The sequence below is a fragment of the Asterias amurensis genome, chromosome 19 (assembly GCF_032118995.1).
Source record: "Asterias amurensis chromosome 19, ASM3211899v1".
NCBI lineage: Eukaryota > Metazoa > Echinodermata > Asteroidea > Forcipulatida > Asteriidae > Asterias > Asterias amurensis.
In genome coordinates this window covers 9,791,098-9,812,085 of record NC_092666.1, presented here as the reverse complement: position 1 = coordinate 9,812,085, position 20,988 = coordinate 9,791,098, and the positions used below count along the sequence as shown (strand labels likewise).

The 20,988-nt window shown below is 37.3% G+C and overlaps 1 protein-coding gene across 1 annotated transcript; it reads right to left on the bottom strand.

Moving 5' to 3' along the window:
• Positions 1-3,426: 3,426 nt before the first annotated feature.
• LOC139951317 (uncharacterized) lies at positions 3,427-20,983 on the bottom strand. Its single transcript, XM_071950146.1, has 19 exons — positions 20,635-20,983; positions 19,581-19,687; positions 19,122-19,166; positions 17,828-17,914; positions 16,336-16,402; positions 15,246-15,317; positions 14,703-14,791; positions 14,204-14,360; positions 12,698-12,870; positions 11,943-12,048; positions 11,458-11,606; positions 9,893-9,953; positions 9,043-9,117; positions 8,619-8,711; positions 8,210-8,384; positions 7,691-7,748; positions 5,989-6,121; positions 5,352-5,423; positions 3,427-4,562 (listed from the first exon to the last, which is right to left on the bottom strand). The coding sequence occupies exons 1-19, from the start codon at positions 20,689-20,691 to the stop codon at positions 4,392-4,394; spliced, it is 1,947 nt and encodes a 648-aa protein (XP_071806247.1). The 5' UTR covers positions 20,692-20,983; the 3' UTR covers positions 3,427-4,391.
• Positions 20,984-20,988: the final 5 nt, after the last annotated feature.

Sequence of the window (20,988 nt, the reverse complement as noted above, 5' to 3'; positions counted from 1 at the left end):
CAATTTTTTAATTTTTTTTTAAATATAAATCATCAAGAAATGGCTGAACATAGTTCTCAATATAAACAATGAAACCTAACCCATCATTTAAAGGCAGTGGACACTATTGGTAATTACTCAAAATAATTATTAGCATAAAACCTTTCTTGGTGACGTGTAATGGGGAGAGGTTGATGGTATAAAACATTGTGAGAAACGGCTCCCTCTGAAGTGCCATAGTTTTCGAGAAAGAGGTAATTTTCCACGAATTTGATTTCAAGACCTCAAGTTTAGAACTTGAGGTCTCGAAATCAACCATCTAAACGCACACAACTTCGTGTGACAAGGGTGTTTTTTTCTTTCATTATTATCTCGCAACTTCGATGACCGATTGAGCTCAAATTTTCACAGGTTTGTTATTTTATGCATATGTTGAGATACACCAACTGTAAAGGCTAGTCGTTGACAATTACCAATAGTTTCAAGTGTCTTTAAACTTAATCAATATGAAACATAATTCAACGACTTTCTTATGAAACCATAATATTTTAGTACATGTGTGCAGAGCTGATGCTCATGAAATTCAACACTATGCTCAACGGTCCTTGCAAACACTGGATTTAATCATGAATTATTCACAATTTCTCAGAGATCATCATATTAAATTAATGCATAACAAAATAAACTTTGTGGTAATTATGGAGGTAGATTGTAGGTGGGAAATACATAGGCCTACCGTTATTTCAAATGAAGCAATACTGTTCGTGTTAAGGAAACTAACCAAATGAAACGTCGTCAAATCAGCCAAAAGTTGACGAGCTTTTGACTCATTACAAATACAATTTTAATTTCTAAGTAGGCTTAAAAATTGTGCATGATGGAAGAACAATATAACTAAGAGATCAGTTTGCGGTAACACCATGTGAATAATCTCTTTTGAGTTGTTTGGTTCTGAAAATTTTAATTTCCGTTATGTGTACACTATTTCTCTTTGGATGACTTCTTACACATTGCTAGGTCAAAGCATAGAGTAAGGTCAAAGAGAGAACAAAAGAATAGTTATACAAGATTTCACCCATGTGTAAGATTAATACCACCACGCAGGCCCAAGAAACAACTTTTTTCAAGGCAATGGCCACTTTAGATTTATAAAAATACAATGACATCATTAAACAAGAGAGGGCGCAGTACATTCAAACTATTTCTAAAGGGCTTGAATTATCAACAAAACACAAGCATTAAATTCCGTACATTATTCCTAGGGGAAAGTTCTTTCGAAAAATTCTAGTGGTGTAAACTTCAGTCACAGAAAAATGTTAACAACTTGTAGACATTACCATACAAGTAGTTTTTAATTTTGGAAGCTTCATGAGCAAGTTACAAAAAACTACCTAAATTCAATGGTTGAATTGTAAAAAAAAATGCATCATTTTCGGAAAAAAATTATTATTTATTTTGTAAAACATAATACTTTTGAGAATTCATGATTTTGGGATAAATTAGTTTACAAAAGATAATCATCTGGAAGCTCTGTCGAGGTGTTTCCAGATTTATTTATAGAAAAACATAATTGGTGAAGATAAAAAAAATGTAAATAACCAAAACATGCTTGCAAAGTATCCTTTCCCTATCATCTGTGGCACAGGTCACAAATATAAATCATATGAAATAACCACCTTGCATAATTTAAAGAGAAGTTGCAATACATTTGTCTTAAAGTTTGCATGTGACACAGACTAGTTGCAACTTTGGCTGCACAGATGAGGAACACAAAACAAAAACAAAAGCAAAAGGCAATTCATATCTTCTTGTGTAAAATGTTATTTTGACATCCGAAATAAATTGTTCAATGAAACCCTACTCTTCGCCAAAATTCAATTTCTGTGTTTTGAACTTTTAAAAACCTACTGTAGAAATTTCTGAGGTATATGCGAAAAAAGGGTTGTAATAATATTGCTTGCAAGTGTGAGTTGGGCATGAATTGACACCACTCCATATTTTGGAATCCCATGTGAATGCAGATAGAGCAAAACTGAATTGGCAATTGAATTATTTACCTAGTTAGTTTTCAAAGTTTTTTGAATATACTATTATTGCCCGTATAACGACACCAGATCCAATTTTGAAGAGATACAGGTAGCTAGACAGTGAGTTTGATGGAAACCTTCAATGTGAATGCAGAGCAAAACTAAATTGGCAATTAAATTTATAGTCTGACATATTGTCAAAGTTGCTTGAATATGATTATAATTGTAGTATGACACTAAATCCATTCTGAAAGATACAGGTAGCTAGGCAGTTGCAAGTTCGGGAATCATTCATTGTGGGTGAAGAGCTGAACTAAATTGGCAATTTATTTAATAGTTTGAATTTATATTTTCCACGTTTTCGTGAATATGAATACCATTCCCGTTGATGTCAAATCCATATGGCAATAAAGTCATTGAGAAAATGATCCCCCTGCCATTAAAGCCATTGGACACTTTCGGAACAGACAAAAAATGAAAAGTTCACAGATTTACAAACAACTTACAGGGTTTACAGAAGGTAATGGTGAAAGACTTCTCTTGAAATATTATTCCATGCAACGCTTTACTTTTTGAGAAAACATTATAAACTCTTGATATCGAGAATTACAGATGTATTTTAAACACATGTCATGACACAACAAACTTGCGGACACATGGGTGGGTTTTCCCGTTATTTCCTCCCGACTGCGATGACCGATTGAGCCTAAATTTTCACAGGTTTGTTATTTGATATATAAGTTGTGATACACGAAGTGTGGGCCGTGGATAATACTGTTTATCAAGAGTGTCCAATGGCTTTAATATTGACACCAAATCCAATTTTGAAGAGCTGCAGGTAGCTGGCTAGACAGTGAAGTTTGGAATCCTTCATTGTGGCTGAGCAAAACTAAATTGGCAATTAAATTATTAATTTGAACCATGATTACTCTTAACAAATGAATATCATTTCCCCTGAATACAGAGACGTATAAAAAAAATGCATTTCCACATAATGACTATTACATATCAAATATATTAAGTTATAGATATAAAAAATGCAGCAACTGGAAAAGAATGACAGAGTTGGTCAGATACAATTTACAATCTGGTCTCGGTGGTCAGCCTTAAAGGAACACGTTGCCTTGGATCGGACGAGTTGGTCAAAACAAAAGCGTTTGTAACCGTTTTTTATAAAATGCATATGGTTGGAAAGATGTTATAAAAGTAGAATACAATGATCCACACAAGTTTGCCTCGAAATTGCGTGGTTTTCCTTCTACTGTGCGAACTAACATGGTCGGCCATTTATGGGAGTCAAAATTTTGACCCCCATAAATGGCCGACGTGTTAGTCGACGAGGTAAAAGGAAAACCACGCAATTTCGAGGCATGTTTGTGTGGATCATTGTATTCTACTTTTACAACATCTTTCTACCCATATGCATTTTATAAAAAACGGTTACAAACGCTTTTCAAAGACCAACTCGACCGATCCAAGGCAACGTGTTCCTTTAATTATTTTCACTAAGCATAATTCACACTGTACTGTAAAATGCCATTATGGTACAAAAATACAAAAACACTAAATTCTACTATGTCTTAATTTGACAGAGCTGTTTTTATGATGAAGTTGGTGTTTTATTGGTTTGCAGTAACACCATGTGTTTCTATAGAATATTTTCTTTTGAGAATTTGTCTTCTACTACAGCAGAGTAGATTTTTCTGAATTCAGGTGACTTCTCTATTAGCGCGTGGTAGATTTTCGGAATTCGAAACTTCTCAGTTCTTATAAGAACTGTCCTGCTCATATAACTACTACCTAGACGGAATGTAGGAACTCAGCCGAGACTACTTACTTTTGCTAAGTGGGTCAAGGGGACTACTTGTTACTAACTTCATTACCGCGGAGTGAGTTCTTGATTGGTTTCAACATTTTGACTAGCTTGCTCTAGTCAATCGTCATCGTCGGAATAGGAGGTTGTTGTGGATGGGCGTAAATGCGCAATGGAGAAGTTCAGTATTGTGTAACACTCAAGTAGGACCATGGCATATGGTTTATCTCTCCCTTTAAAAGGGCAGGGTTTTGAAGATGTAATGACTCTGTCCCAGACTCTTCTAAAAGAGAAAAATACTTAAATTTGATTTCGAGACCTCAGAATTAGATTTTGAGGTCCCGAAATCAAGCATCTGAGAAGGCACACAACTTCATGTGACAAGAGTGTTTTTTCTTCCATTACTATCTCGCAGCTTCAACGACCAATTGAGTTCAAATTTTCACAGGCTTGACATCTTGTGTATGTGTTGGGATACAACAAGTCAAGTGAGAAGACTGGTCTTTGACAAAAATACCAAAGGTGTCCAGTGTCTTTAATCAAACTTGGAGTTCCAGAGCATGAGCATGATGTTATGAAGTACTCTCATTGTTTCTGTGATCATTCGTCTCATCATCCTGATCTGCCGACGAGATCTCTTCATCGGTGCTGGAACCTCGAGACAAACAATCAGGCATCGTTTGCCTCGGGATGATTTCACAAAAGACAAAGCCTTCTTCTTGGAATGCAGCTTTTAAGAGAGGCTGAAAAAGAAAAGAAATAACGATGGTTGTTAAGATTGTAAAAAATACTTTTTTTAAATACTGAATACTAAAGTTGCTTCAGACTCAATGTTCCTCGTTTATGAGTAGTACATTTAGTAAGTGGTGGGGGTACAAAAGGTTCAATTAAATATAATAATAATAATAATAATAATAATATTGAAGTCTTATATAGCGCACGTATCTACCAAACAAGGTACTCAAGGCGCTGAGTATTATACAAACTTTCAGAAAGATTGGTTATTGCAGTGATGAATTCTGAGACCCAACTATTTATAAGGGTTTACAAGGTGCTCGGCACATACAGTAGCCACAGTCAGGAAAACCAGGGCGAACCCCTTCTCTTTTCGATAAGTGCACTGGGTTCTTTTACATGCGTTACACAACACATGGAACTATAGGCTTTACGTCCCATCCAAAGGAGGAAGCAATGGTTAAGTGTCTTGCTCAAGGACACAGTGTCACAGCTGGGGATTCGAACCCACACATTCTGATAAAAAGGCACATCATGTGCCACTATTCACGTGCCTCCATTCCATCCCACATCAAGTGCTAACCAACTTGTTCGTACAGTGCTAGGTTAATAGACGTTTCAGGCTATTTAATCACAATTTGACAAAGCCAAAACAATCAGAAATCAGACTTAATTAGTCAGAACAAAAAAACGGTGCTCAAATATATGTGAGGACAGTGAGAGGTACTTTCATAACGCAGAAATTTTTCCCTTCTATCAATTTATACAGTGCTTCTTCATCACTTTACTTTACTTACCAGTTTTGCAGGATCGGGGCAAATGCCTATAACAGCTCCACCACTTCCTGAAAACTTTGCTGACGAACCGAACTACAAATCAAAATTAAAAAAATATATCAATCATAAAAATGGATGATAAACTTTTAATTTCTAGTATTTTGAAGTGGAAAACATGTCTCTGTTTTCTACTCTGTCATCCCCTTGTTGCATAATGGCAATATTATGGTAAACCTACAAATCATGAGTTCCCAAAATTGGAAGCCCCTGTCTGTGTCAACCCACCACCCCCTGTTAATTCTACCAGTGTTCCTCCAACAAATTTCTCTCATGGTCCCCAGCACCCCGACCTCTCTTCTGATCTCTCACTGTGTCTCTAACAGTCACCCTTCTAGCTAGCTCTATATCACTCGTAAATTGCAACCTCCCCCCCCCCCCCACAAACCCCCACCAAAACTGGGGAACACCCCCTCATTGCCCCGACCCGGCCTCCCTCCTTGGTTTATCTTAAGCCTGGTTCATACTTCCGGCAAATGCGAATGCGATTTGAATGTTGATGTCACAAATTCGCAACAGTTGAGCAGTTGTGCTGCCATGTGCCGTCGAAACTCGTTTTTGCATTCGCATTCGCAGGAAGTATGAACCAGGCTTTAGTCACCTTTCGAGCCAGCTCTATCATCTGGAGATTCTCATCTCCAAGAACTTTGTCTCCGTAAAGACGTCGCCTCAGGTCAAAGTTCGAATTCATGAGGTCACAAAGTCTCGGGATGTCATGTCCCTCCAAAGCCTCTCTGCGAAAAATACAAAATTTGATACTTTATAGGGAGGGAATAATCTAGGATTTGAGGCATTGCATGGTGAGGTAAAAATATATATTTGGTTTGCGGTAATACCATGTGTGTACTTGCCAGGTAGAGTTTGTTCTTTGAGAAACTGTCTTGCTTAATTCTACTACCACGGAGTAGATTGTTTGGGTGTTCGGGAGACTTCTCAGTTCTGAAAAGAACTGTCCTGCTAATTAACTATTACCTGGGCGGATGGTATAGAAATAGACTGGACTACTACTTTAGCTTATAGGATCGTAATAAGCTTGGGCGATATCGATTTATTTTATTCACGATATATCGGCGACAATATATGGCGATATTCGATATAATCGCGATTAATGAAATTTGACATCATCAGTCTTCAAACTCCAAGTTGTAGAAGAGACAGTCATAGCATAAGAGAGGTGTTCTAAAGACCTATTCTTCTGGTTTGACTCCAAACCTATGGGGTGCAAGATGTCTCAGCTAGGAAATACATCGCGATATTTAATCGATATTGCGATATATCGCGATTATCGCGATTATCGATATTTCGATTAAAACCAAATCCATCCGATATCGAAATCGTTTCCAAATTAATATCGCGATATTCGATAATATCGTGATATCGCCCAAGCTTAGATCGTAATTAACTGTACTACCGCGGAGTCAGTTCTTGGGTTGGTCTCAATGTTTTGACTAGCTTGCTCTAGTCATCGTCAGGAGGGAATAATCATTGGTAATCACTCCAAAGAGTAATGAACATAAAAAGTTATTTGGTAAAGAGCACTCGAGAGCAGTTGATAAAACACTGTTAAAACAACACCCTTTCAAGTAATGTATGAATTTTAAAGACACTGGACACTATTGGTAATTGTCAAAGACTAGTCTTCACAGTTGGTGTATCTCAACATATGCATAATATAACAAACCTGTGAAAATTTGAGCTCAATCGGTTGTCAAAGTTGCGAGATATTTATGAAAGAAAAAAACACCCTTGTCGCACCATGGTCACACGAAGTTGTGTGCTTTCAGATGCTTGATTTCGAGACCTCACATTCTAAATCTGAGATCTCGAAATCAAATTCGTGGAAAATTACTCCTTTCTCGAAAACTACGTCACTTCAGAGGGAGCTGTTTCTCACAATGTTTTATACTACCAACCTTTCCCCATTACTTGTAATCAAGAAAGGTTTTATGATAATAATTATTTTGAGTAATTACCAATAGTGTCCACTGCCTTTAAGAGAATTAGGTATTTTTTTAAGAAAAGGTTTAGGCATGAAGCCTTTCTCAGGCATCTGAAATACACAATTCTATGCAACACAGGGTGTTTATTTTCTTGCAACTTCGATGATGACCAATGGAGCCAAAATTTGTACAGGTTTGTTATGTCTTAGCTGGGATACACCAAGTGAGGATAATGGTCTTTGACAATAACCAAAAGCACAACAAATCGAGGAGTATGTTTTAACATTTTAAAGGAACACTTTAAAATTTTAAAGGAACACTCTAAAACTGTTTGTTACTATAGACAAGTTTTCAAATACTGACCTCGCTTGATCGGTAAGCTCAGCAAACTTCTGCATTCCAGCAACTACTTCAGCATCACCTGCCATTTACAATAAAAAAAGAGTCAAGATTTGTATGCAGGGCTCAAATTTGGGTAGTCTTGGTGCAAGACCTTTCTCGTTTTCCATCCGCCCACAGCGCGGCCAACTCACCAACAGCCCCTGCTCAACTGTAAAAACAAAATCAAGTCTGCATGACTTGTCCACTCTGAGTTTATGCAGGCCAGACACTAGACTTGATTCAAGTCCCATCCTCGTGTGAGAGGTCTTTAAGCATATCATGCCAATTTACTATGAAACAACCCAAACAATGATTGCGACTTGAGTCAAGTCTAGCCTGACACTAAAACTACTGGCCTCGTGCTTCTGGTCCAGTGTAAAAGTGAACCCTGGATGCATTTTTGAGACCCCCCTCCCCCCTCCCCCACTCCCCCCTCAAGATCGCCCACCAATAAAAACTAAGGTTGAAAAACTTAAACATAAAGATGATGACAACACTTACCGCTGTCAAATCGTTGTCTGATGTTGCTGTGGATCTTTCCCGAGTCGCTAGGGTTACGGATGTACGCAAGCCAAAGGGGTGGAACTAAATCAAAATCTATTCTTTGATAATCGCCATGACCTTTTGACCCCATAATTGCCTCGGAGAAATTCATGAAAACAAGACCTTCATAAACCTGAAACAGAAATTTAGAAAAGGAAACTAAGTCACTTTATTCAGTATAACTACTTTTGTTTTCTTCTTAGATTCAAATATTTGAGTGAGAAATTACCTCTTTCTCAAAAACTTTGTTACTTCAGAGGAAATCGTTTCCCACATCCATTGCTTATTACCAAGTAAGTTTATATGCTATAATATATATTTTGAGTAATTACCAAACGTGTCCAGTGCCTTTAACATAACCAAATACCTGTATAACTCTGTCCTGTAGACCAGCGTTTATGAACAGTTCATCGACCTCAACATTCAAGATAAATTGAGGCTGCAATGGACGAGGGAGGTCCTGCAAAAACGATAAAGATTTGTTTACAATGTAAACAAGATTTGTTTACAATGATAACAAGATTTGTTAATATAATGCGAACAAAGATTTGTTTACAATGTTAGCGATGTTAATTCTTTTAAATTTGCTGATGTCTAATTTTTCAAGATGTGTAAAACAGATACCGATACAACAAAACGAACTTATTGAACACTTTGAAATGTTCAAGTTTTATATTTTAAACTGAATCAAGTACTCTAAAGTAATGCAATAACTATGTTACTTTTAACCATTTTTATCTCTTTCTAATTTTAAAGATTATTTGTTGTAACTTTTAGACTTCTCTACTTACACTGTCAGTTAAATCAAAAAAGTGCATCAGACATTTGAGTGTTGCCGTGACGATAGCACTGCTTCCTGCAAGCCCCTAATTTATCATAAAGAGGAACAAACTTTTGTTAAAACTTAAACTGTAAGAGTCATTCACCCAAAAAATAATCCGTGAAGTTGATCCCCCGGCTGCCACTTCACAGGTTGTATCGTAAACTTGGGTGTGATCCCTGGCTACACACAGCTATTTACAGGTGTATGTGTATGGTTTCTGACTGCACCCAAAAACAATTGTCAAAAAGGGAGATCACCAACAAAGGGCTAGATTCAGTTGATAGAGCGTTGGAGGTCGATGGTTCAAATCTCGCTCTAGTCAGTTTGTCTTTGTTCAATCAACCCAAAATCAGTTTAGAAAAATTACCCAGTCAGTTTCCCTTGTGGTTTATTCTTTCATAAAAAAAAGAAGGCTTTGGTCTAGGGCCACATAAAAAAAAAATTATTCGTCCTTTTTTCTTTGCGTATGGGGGAGGGAGGGAGTTTTTTTTTTTTTTTTTTTTAAAGTTTTGTTGACATGCTTAATATGAAATCAAGAATAAAGACATCATCACAATCACTATTAAACTTTTTCAAACAACTAAGCACAGTGTAGCCCAAGTAAATATTTGAAGAATTGTTCTTGCTTTGCCAACATGAATAAAAACCTTCTTTAAACATCTTTTCAAACCTTTACATTTTGAAAATGGGGTCGGGGGGTTTTGAACAGTCGGGCGGGGACGATCAACAATTTATTTTATTTTATGTGGCCTAAAAAAGGTGAGCTTGGGAAAGTATACATTGTTAGTGTAAGGGTAACAACAAATGATATAACTCACAACTTGTCTTGGAATATTGGTGTCATACTTCAAGGTGAAGTTTCTCTTTGGTAATGCAATGCTGTAATATAAAAAAAAAAAAAAAAAATTACATTTTGATTGTGTCTCGTGGCTGAGAAGGTTAAGAGTAATGGACAGGGGTGACAGTCATGACTAACAAAAAAGTCTGAAACTTGGATACAAATTCAAAGGTATGTTGAAATGATGCCATTTGTACCATTTAGTAACCCCAGCCGTCGATTTCACAAAACTCTTCCTAACTGAAGACTAATCTTAGGACTTAGGAAGAGTCCCAACCCTGCACTGTAGAATGCGGACCTTAAGATTAATCCTAAGTTAGGACAAGTTACTCGTCCTAACTCGAGATAAGACGAGTGCTAACTCTTTGTGAAATCGACCCCTGGGGTTATAGCTTCCAAGGAGCTTTTGGAAACAGTATCCAAAGCACTAGAGAGAAGACAAATGAGCAGGATTTCTTTATTTGTGGGAAAAAATATTGTCTGATTTTCTTCACCAGGTCGACACAAAAAGTTTGAATTCAGACAAAAGTCTGAACAATCTCATCCCTGAATGGACTTAGGCTCTGATGTTTCTGATCAGCAAAGTGTGGGTTTGAGTCCCGGTCGTGGCACTTGAGCAAGATAATTAACAATGATTAATCTGTCCTTCGGGTATGACAATATAAGCTGTATACTAGGATTGCTTGTGCACGTAAATGAACCTTAGACTTGTCCTGGAAGAGTATCCTCAGTGTTTCTTGGTTCACATAGCATGCATGTTTATAGATTTCCTCAGGCTTGTGAGCTATAGTGGTTTTAATCAGTTCACTTATGATGCACCCTTTGTTTTCTGATCAGCAGAGTACGTGTGTTCCGAGTCCCGGTCGTGGCACTCGAGCAAGATTTTGTCCTTAGAATGAGACATTAAGATTTCATGTACTAGGATTGGTTGTGCACGTAAATGAACCTAGACTTATCGTGAAAGAGTGACTTCAGTGTTTCTGGTTCACATAATATACACCCTTATAAGCCGTTTCTTACAATGTTTTATACTATCAACCTCTCCCCATTACTCTTAATCAAGTAAGGTTTTATTATAGTAATTATTTTGAGTAATTACCAATAGCGTCCATGCCTTTAAAGCCATTGGACCCTTTCGGTACAGGGAAAAAAAAAAAAGTTCACAGATTTACAAATAATTTACAGGGTTTACAGAAGGTAATGGTGAAAGACTTCTCTTGAAATATTAGTCCATGAAATGCTTTACTTTTTGAGAAAACGGTAAAACAATATAAATTCTCGTTAACGAGAATTACCGATTTGTTATAAACACATGTCATGACACGGCGAAACGCGCGAAAACAGGAGTGGGTTTTCCCGTTATTTTCTCCCGACTCCGATGTCCGATTGAGCCTAAATTTCCACAGGATTGTTATTTTATATATAAGTTGTGATACACGAAGTGTGGGACTTGGACAATACTGTTTACCGAAAGTGTATAATGGCTTTAAGTGTTTTCATCTTCTGAGAATCAATAAATAAAAATATGAATAAATAAATACCTACCCCTGCTCAGTGCAGTATTGGTAGAACTTTTTACACGTAGCCTGGAGAAGCCTCAGCCCACCTAGGTATCCTTCCTTTCTGCTTATACCATGCAGATCGCCCAGGCTACCAAACTCTGTTGGGTCGTTCAGGGGGTGCGGGACTAACATCTGTGAGAAGCGAAAACAGTTGTTAGTAAAGCAGATCAATCAATCAAACATCAATCAATCATCAATCAATCAATCAATCAATCAAGCAATCAATCAATCAAACAAACTTTATGTGATCATGGGGTCGATGTTGCATCACTATTAAAGACAAAGTATTCACCTTTTGAAAATTTCAATTTAAAAGGGTGTTGGCGTTTTTGAGATACACAGAAATCCGGAGCGAAAATGTCCACGCAGGAAGAATATTCCCTAATGGGAATACAAAATCTGAGAAACGTTACTCACAAAATGGTACTGGTCTGCATAATAAATCTTACAACTTTCTGACTTTCTTACCAACTTCTGACTTTCTTTGATGGTTACTTCTGCCCAGAAGTTGGCCACTGACAGAGAAATTGTTTTACCATGGAAACCGTCCGATGGATTCCCCATCAATCCAACTCTAAAACAACCAAACAAAAGTACATTATTAAATTGGTTGCCTACAAAAAAAACTCTACAGAGAATTTCATTTGTTATCACGCAAGCTTAATTCTTTCAGGTATCTGTGAAAATGTTCAAGAAAGAATACAAATTAAGATGAAACTATCAAACAATTTAAATAGTGTGATCAAACTGATAACAGTAGTCATAGTCTTTCCTCGCCTTCTGCCTCTAGGCCCTGGTTCCATTCCAACAGTGGGACAGGGATTTCAGTCACTGCCTGACGGCGAGGGTTTCCCGGTGAATATTTCGCTGTGGTTCTCCTCTCATTTTTAAAAAATGAAATTGTCTTTCTTTTTTTTCTTTCCGTTGTGCTAGTTCAGTGATAAGTTCGCTTTACTTAAAAATGCATTCACTGGTGATGTGGGCAGCTGTTTGGAGGGCAGCCCCATCACTCACAGGCTGGACTTGCAATCAAGCCCATATTCAGAACATGTTTTCCCGGAATTGACCATGACTGATACAGCATCTGTGTTAGTTGTCACCATGCTGCTCTGGGCAGGTGAAATCCGAGGTGATGCAAGTACTTCTCAAATTTCTTGTAAAAGATAATTTTTTTTTATACTTTTAACGTATTTCGGTCATAAATATTCTTCCTTAGGTCTTACCTAGCATATGCTTCGGCAGTGTACGGTTCTTTAGCTCTTTGCTGAAGCTGTTTATCTGAGAAATATTCCAGCCACTTCTCATATTCTTGCAGACCAATTTGTCCTATGAGTTGAAACCCTGTGGGGAGCTTCATCCCATACACCTCAACATTGGAGTCATTAACCAGCCATTCCTGAGAAAGAAAAACAAAATTGAAAACACAAATTTCAAATTGTCCTGCTCATTTAGCCTTCGAGAAAGACTCTGCTTTGGTAAAAACGTCAGGCCATTAAAGGAACACCTTGCCTTGGATCGGACGAGTTGGTCTATCCGTTTGAAGCCGTTTGTTATAAAATGCATGGTTGGAGAGATGTTTTAAAGTAGAATACAATGATCCACACAAATTTGCCTCGAAATTGCTTGGTTTTCCTTTTACTTTGCGAACTAACACAAGCGGCCATTTATGGGAGTCGAAATTTACTCCCATAAATGGCCGACTGTGTTAGTCGACGAGGTAAAAGGAAAACCATGCAATTTTGAGGCATATTTGTGTGGATCATTGTATTCTACTTTCTAACCATATGCATTTCAAAACAAATGGCTTCAAACACTTTTCAAAAAACCACCACGACCGATCCAAGGCAATGTGCTCCTTTAATCTATTTTGCTATTATACCATAGGTCCTTTAGTTGGTAAGCGGCTCGCAACAGCAAATCCTATTTTCTCATTCTTCCTAGAAAAACTACCTTTTGGCTCTGTGGTTTCTTTCCCTGCCTTTCTGTCAACCCCGGTTTGAATTAGCACCTCAGACCACAGCCTTGCATGTGGATTGGGTTTTCCAGTCGTTTCAACCTGATTGCATGGGCTTTCCCATATTGGTTTTCCTCCAAATGTAGGCCCAGCACTTCCTGATAGCTGCAGAAAGGCAAACCCACTTGAATCATACAAGGAATTGCGGAAGACCCCCTTTTTTATGACAATAATTTTTTTTATATTTTGGGCTTTTTTTTGTTTTAGATTTCTTGATCTGTGTTGGATACATCCTAGCGCTTTGCCACCTCTAGAAAGGGCGCTTAAAGGCAGTGGACACTATTGGTAACTACTCGAAACCTTACTTGGTGACAAGTAATGGGGAGAGGTTGATGGTATAAAACATTGTGAGAAACAGCTCCCTCTGAAGTGACGTAGTTTTCGAGAAAAAGTAATTTTCCACGAATTTGATTTCCAGACCACAAGTTTAGAATTTGAGTTCTCAAAATCAAGCATCAGAAAGCACACAACTTCGCATGACAAGGGTGTTTTTTTCTTACATTTTTATCTCGCAAATTCGACGACCGATTGAGCTCAAATTTTCACAGGTTTGTTATTTTATGCATATGTTGAGATACACCAACTGTGAAGACTAGGCTTTGACAATTACCAATAGCCTTTAATAAATGGCAGCTTATTATTATAGTAAACTAAACTTTCATCTCAATAATTAATTAAGTGAGATTTAGGACACCAGTTTCTACAATAATCTTACCATGTACATGCCAAAGTTTCTTTCTTTTACATCAGGATGAGCAGTTAAGTACGCTGTAATTGTTGGCAAAGTTTGTTTACGGAAACAGTAGAAGACGACACTGGCTGATCTAGACATGGTCTCACCAACAGCCGGCTTCTCCATGAAACGGGTAATTCTTAAGAAGAAGAAACAAACATTTAAGATGAGGTATCGATTGGTAATAACGACAAAAGTAAATGGCGATAGCAACTAAAAGGAACACGTTGCCTTGGATCGGACGAGTTGGTCTTTGAAAAGCGTTTGAAACTGTTTGTTATGAAATCCATATGTTAGTAAGATATTTTAAAAGTAGAGTATAATGACCCACACAAGTATCACTCGAAAATTGCACTCGAAAATTGCACGGTTTTCCTTTTACATCACGAATTAATACGGTTGGCCTTTTTATGGAGTCAAAATTTTGACTCAACAACTTTAAGATTGCGTGTAAACTACATTTCCAGTATAGTACAATCACCTGTTTGTTAACGGACACACATCAACAATTCCACGGCTTTGTGAAAGCTCAGTTGGTTCCATCTCATAATAAATAGCCAGCTCACCTTTCTGTGAAGAATTACCACAATGCATTATTCAATTTATAGCTTTTCTAAAATCTTAAACAGAGGAAACTTTTGGGCGTTAACCAGTACTGGAGTAAAATCTTATTTTGAGTATACAAGAAACACCCACAACAAGTCGCCCCTGGCAAAGATGCCCCTACTTTATTCACTGCTTTATTAGGGTGGTTGAATGGTTATTTACTTTAGTTAGTTTGTTTTTCAATTAAAGTATTTTTTTTCATTTTCAGAAAATTGTTGTATTTGAGGGGGTCACTTTGGGGGGTCACTTCGTAGTTGGAGGCTTTGCTGGGGAAGAGTTGATTGCCATCCAAAATTGAGTGGGTTATTCCAAGTTTGTAAACTGGAGAAAAAAAACAGAATTAACAAAGTTAATTGACTAGTTCTAAGCTTCATCAAAGTTTTTCGTTGGAAAAGTGTGAATCTTGTAGAGCATTTACCTTTCTTTTAAAGTAGTCGACAACTTGCGTGATGTCAAAGTTATGGTCCTGGAATAGCATATCACCTGCCACCTGTAAACATTGAAATAGAAACAAATGAAATTAAAGGGAAGGAATTTATGTTACCTTCGGTAGTTGTGTGTGTTGTGTGTTTGTGTCCCAACATATGCATAAAATAACAAATCTGTAAAAATTTTGACTCATTTGGTCATCAAAGTTGCAGGAGAAAAATGAAAGAAAAAAAACACTCTTGTTGCAAACATTGTGTGATTTCAGGGGCCTAAAAAAGGCTTCAGGTCTGAAGTGTTTTAGTACTTTGAGTGAGAAATTCCATCTTTCTCAAAAACTATGTTACTTCAGAGGGAGAAGTCTAACAATGTTTTATACTATCAACAGCTCTCCATTGCGTGCTACTATAGAGTAAGGACATTGATACCAAGTAAGTTTTTACGCTAACAACTATTTTGAGTAATTAACAATAGTGTCCATTTCCTTTAAAGGAATAGGTCTCATACTTTTGAATAATTACCAAAGGTGTTCCCTGCTTTAAAAACCTAGGGCATTATGAGTCAGGCATGCAACTTTTCCTCGGATCAGCTGATTTCCGCTTTTTTTTTTCAAAAATACTATAAAGAATCATGACATTTTGTAGTTTCCTTTTTTTTAAAGGGTCTATGTAACTTTTGTAGGACAAAAAACACAAGGTTCACAGATTTAAACTAAACTTACAAAGTTTGAAGATAATGATAGTAGAAAGCTTCCCTGAAATATATGTGCTGAGGTGGTTTAGTTTTTGGGAAATGAGTAAAACAATGTCATGAAAACAATTTTCGTCTCATGAGCAGAAAAAATTATTTTAATAATTTACAAACATATTTTCATGACATTGTTTTACTCATTTCTCAAAAACTCCAGGACCTCAGTAAGTAATATTTGAAGGGAAGCTTTCTACTATCATTATCTTCAAACCCTGTAAGTTTAATGTAAATCTATTGACATTTTGAAAAGGTACCCAAATCCTTTAAGTGAAGTTACATGTGAGTGGATAAATTATTTTGGATGTTTGGATCTGACTACATCTATAACTTACCACAAGAACATCATCACTGATTCTTTTGTTCCTTAGCACCAGGTCAAAATCTCCAACTGAACCAAGTCTGAAAGAATGGTTGTCAACATCAAATGAGAACACATTGGGTTTTGCCTAATTTCATGGCAAAGCTAAATATTTAAAATGAACCATGGCGTGTGTTCACCACATTTGTTATTCTTTTTTTTGAGAGAGAGATCACCTAACAAATTCACAAGGTCTGGACAACCACTTCAAATTGAGGACTACACTTAGGGCTATGGACCCAAATCAACTGTCGGTAAGGGCACTTTGAAACCTACTCCTGTGGTTCAAATAAAGTTATTCCCTTCACAACTTCTAGGTATGTTTCCAAAGAGATCATAACAACAATATTAAAGGAACACGTTGCCTTGGATCGGTCGAGTTGGTCTTTAAAAACCGTATGTAACCGTTTGTTATAAAATGCATATTATGATTAGAAAGATATTTTAAAAGTAGAACATTATGATCCAGACAAGTATCACTCGAAATTGCGTGGTTTTCCTTTTACCTCAACGACAAACACAGTCGGCCATTTATGGGAGTCAAATTTTTGACTCCCATAAATGGCCGACCGTGTTAGTTCGCAAAGTAAAAGGAAAACCACGCAATTTCGAGGCAAATGTGTGTGGATCACTGTATTCTACTTTTTAAAAATCTTTCTAACCATATGCATTTTATTACAACTGGTTACAAACGCTTTTCAACATCAACTCGACCGATCCAAGGCAACGTGTTCCTTTAAAAAGACTTGACTACATAAAATGTTAAACTAATAAAATGTTGGCTGGTTGGATAGACCTTTCCTTGCCTTCCACCTCTAAATTACACCAGGGGCACTATATGTGGACTGGGTTTTCAGTCCCTTAGTGACTGCGTGGGTTTTCCCTGGATTACCTCTCTTGGGTTTTCCTCCCACACCTAAAACTGAAACTTCCTTCCTTGTCTTCTCTCCATTGGGTCCCTGGCTAGTGCAATGATTAAGTGCACTTTTCTGAGAGTCTGTGGCTTCACCACCAGAATAAATTAAAGGCACTGTACACGTTTGGTAATTGTCAAAGACCAGTGTTCTCAATAACAAGCCTGTGAAAATATTGGCTCAATTGGTCATCGAAGTTGCGAGAATATGATGAAAGAAAAAACACCCTTGTTGGACGAATGTAAGTGCTTTCAGCTGGGAATAAAAGACTTCTAGCTAGAAGTCTTTTAATATTTTAGTGAGAAATTACCTCTTTCTCAAAAACCATGTTACTTCATTTAACCATTTAACCATTTATACTATCAAAAGCTCTATCAAGTGTTACCAAGTCAGTTTTTAAGTTAATATTTGTTTTGAGTAATTACCAAACGTGTACCTTCCCTTTAAGTGCACTTTTCTGAGAGTCTGTGGCTTCACCACCAGAATCAATTAAATGAAATTAAATTAATGTAGGGGTGTAATGTAGAAGAAGCTGATGCCTGAAGTACTGACCTGTTTCCCTGTATAGTAGAACCATCGTTAATGATATTATCAACTGGGAAACCATGGGCTGTTGCCCAACGCTCATAATACTTATATCTAATGCAAAATAAAAACACAAGTAAAGTTTATTTCAATTAAATTTAGCACACACAAAATTAATTTGGGTTGAACAAAGAACAAGTTGAGTGGGACTTGAACAAGTGACCTTAGGATTAATATCCTGGTGCTGTACCAACTGAGTTATCTAGCCCTTTGTTGGCAGTCTCCCAATTTTGTCAATATCTTTGTTGCCAGTCAAAAGCTTTACCACCTGTAACTGCCGTTTAGCCAGGGATCACACCAAAGTTTACGATAAACCTGGAGGTCGCAGGTTTATGTCAGGCTCTTTATTAAATTTTCCTTTGTTCAATCCAATCAGTTTTCTTTCAGTTTATTTCTTTTTTATTCAATTGCAACATAACTTTTATTAAATGGAAAGGTTAGCGCGGTAACACCATGTAATGACTATCTCTAATGAGTTGGGGTGGTTCTGAAAAGAACCATCGGTTTCAACTTGACGTTTCGATCAGTATGCTCTGACATACTGATCGTCTTCTGGAGAAAGCTTTCTGAAAAGAACCATTTGTTTCAACTTGACGTTTCAATCAGTAGGCTCTGATCGTCTTCTGGAGAAAGCTTTCTCCAGATTCTCCAGAAGTCGATCAGAGCATACTGATCGAAACGTCGAGTTGAAACCGATGGTTCTTTTCAGAACCACCCCAACTCATTAGAGATAGTCATTACATGGTGTTACCTCAAACCTTTCTATATCGTATTTCCACCATGCAAAGTTTCAAATCCTACTAATTACTTTTATTGGCCTTTGATGAGACAATATCGATACTATGAGAAGTTTCCCGAACAATCCGAAAAATCTACTCTGCGGTATAGAATATAGCAAGACAGTTCTCTAAAGAACAAACTCTACCTGGCAAGTAGATACACACAAATAGTATTGATATTGTCATTAATGGACAACCAATTGAAGCTTGGCAAACAACCAAAAGTGCCAGTTTCACCTCCCTCAAAAAGACCGATCCACTAAGCTCCGCCCCATTGCGTATTGACCAATCACAACGCAATGAAGGTCCGACAAATAAGGTCCAACATGCGTACGCGTATCTTGGCGCGCGCGGCAGAGTTGTGCAGAAAGGCATTGGAGAGCCCCACGTGTTCTTGCTCACACGTGCGTCGTGGGCGGAGCCTACTGGATCGATCTATTGCTAACCAGAAAGGCAAACTCCAGCTCTTTAACTCTACTTACTTGTCTGCATTGGTGACAAGGTAAACATCACTGAAAACTTGCCGCCTGCAAAATAAATGGATAAAAACCAACCAGTCACAAAACTAAATAGCATGTTATGAATCTTAGAATTGATATTGCTGTTTTTAGGTATTCCATTGCTGCAACAATTGTAACTGAATGTTTCTGGCCTCCACACACAGTCAGTTGCAATCTCCCCAGGAGATAAAAACTTTCAGATGCGATCCCAAGATTGGAAAACATTTTACATTTGCAATCGTTGCAGCTATACTTTGGGAGGGCAAACACTCAGGCTTGGTGTCTTAGTTGTAATAAAGTAAGCGCAAGATTCTTAAACTATAGGAGTACCACAAACTACACCTTAACTTACTCCTAGAACTATGAGGTTTCGTTCCTCCTTGTCTCCACGTTCATGGAGACAGCAGAACGAACTTCATTATTCTAGAAATAGTAACTTACGTGTTGATGGCATCCCACCAGAAGTCTAAGATCTTCTTTCCTCCGATTCCTGGCAACAGTGACTTTGGTACTCCTTCCAGGCTGGAATAATGTCCAAAGGCATTGTTCTGTCAAACGAAAAATTGTATTAAAAAAAATGATAAAAATGATTTGTTTACAGGGAAGGTTCACGTTCATAATCACTCTTGAAATGAATGGCAATAAAAAACTTACTTGGTTAGAAAAGCTTTCGATAGTTTAAAAGCATTTTCAAGTAATGAGGTTATGAAAAAATATATAAGTTTTTAATTTTACCCCCCAAAATTTGAGTCTGAGAATTGCTTTTGTGGCTGAGTGTTGTGAGCGGTGTGAGGGGTGTGAGGGGGCAACTTGCTAGGGGGGGGAGGACCTTGTAGTGGGCGACTGCTGGGCTGGGGGGAGGGGGCCGAGTTGACTGGTTTCCTATCAAATAAGGTAATGCCACAATGTGGTAAATAATTATAAAATTTGCTTCCTACCTGCAATATATAGTCTCAATTGCCCCATTTGATTTTTAACAAATACATTAAAGCCATTGGACACTTTCGGTAAAGAGTATTTGTCCAAGACCCACACTTCGTGTATTACAACTTATTTATATATAAAATAACAAACCTATGAAAATTTAGGCTCAATTGGTCATTGAAGTCGGGAGAAAATAACGGATAACCCACCCTTGTTTTCGCCGTGTCATGACATGTGTTTGAAATAAATCCGTAATTCTCGATATCGAGAATTGATATTGTTTTAATGTTTTCTCAAAAAGTAAAAAGCATTTCATGGAATAATATTTCAAGAGAAGTCTTTCACCGAAAGTGTATGGCTTTAATATTATAATATTAATAAATATATGGATCATGGAGGTAGAAATACTCATAGTCAACCATCCATTGGATCCAGACTTTGAGAGTACACATGCTAGAAGTGAAGGAAAACTAATTCATATAACAATTTATTAATCAAATCAATTTATTAATATTCAAATTTAAATAAGACTCCGATAAAACAAATAAAAAAGAAATTAAAAACAAAACACCTTTATTTCATTTTCCAGAACACGCCCATGTCCAGCCACCAGGATTACACAAATCATGATCTCGGCATATCTTTGTTTGCTACAGTTCTAGTTGTCCCTTTTCTCTAAACCAAAGTTGAACTTTTGTTAAACAAATCACAAAACAAAAGCAGTGGGCCGCCGTGCGTGCCCCTCCCCCACACAACACATTGATTGATCAGCCAGTGGTGTACGAGAGATAAACATTAGTGACCTTTGACCTTACAAAGGTGAACAAACTTTCAGACCAACAGTAGACTGGCAACCAGAACCCCCATTACCCCAAACTACGTGTGTTTTTGCGCGTACACAACGTAGGACCCGACCATTAGGAAA

What these genes read in the sequence shown, in the direction of transcription:
- LOC139951317 (XM_071950146.1), bottom strand. Translation starts at nt 20,691, where the DNA reads ATGATTTGTGTAATCCTGGTGGCTGGACATGGGCGTGTTCTGGAAAAT. An exon ending in TGGTGGGATGCCATCAACAC is followed by an intron (nt 19,167 to 19,580) that starts GTAAGTTACTAT and finishes TTTATTTTGCAG; the next exon opens with GCGGCAAGTTTTCAGTGATG. An exon ending in GCCCCGATCCTGCAAAACTG is followed by an intron (nt 4,563 to 5,351) that starts GTAAGTAAAGTA and finishes TTTCTTTTTCAG; the next exon opens with CCTCTCTTAAAAGCTGCATT.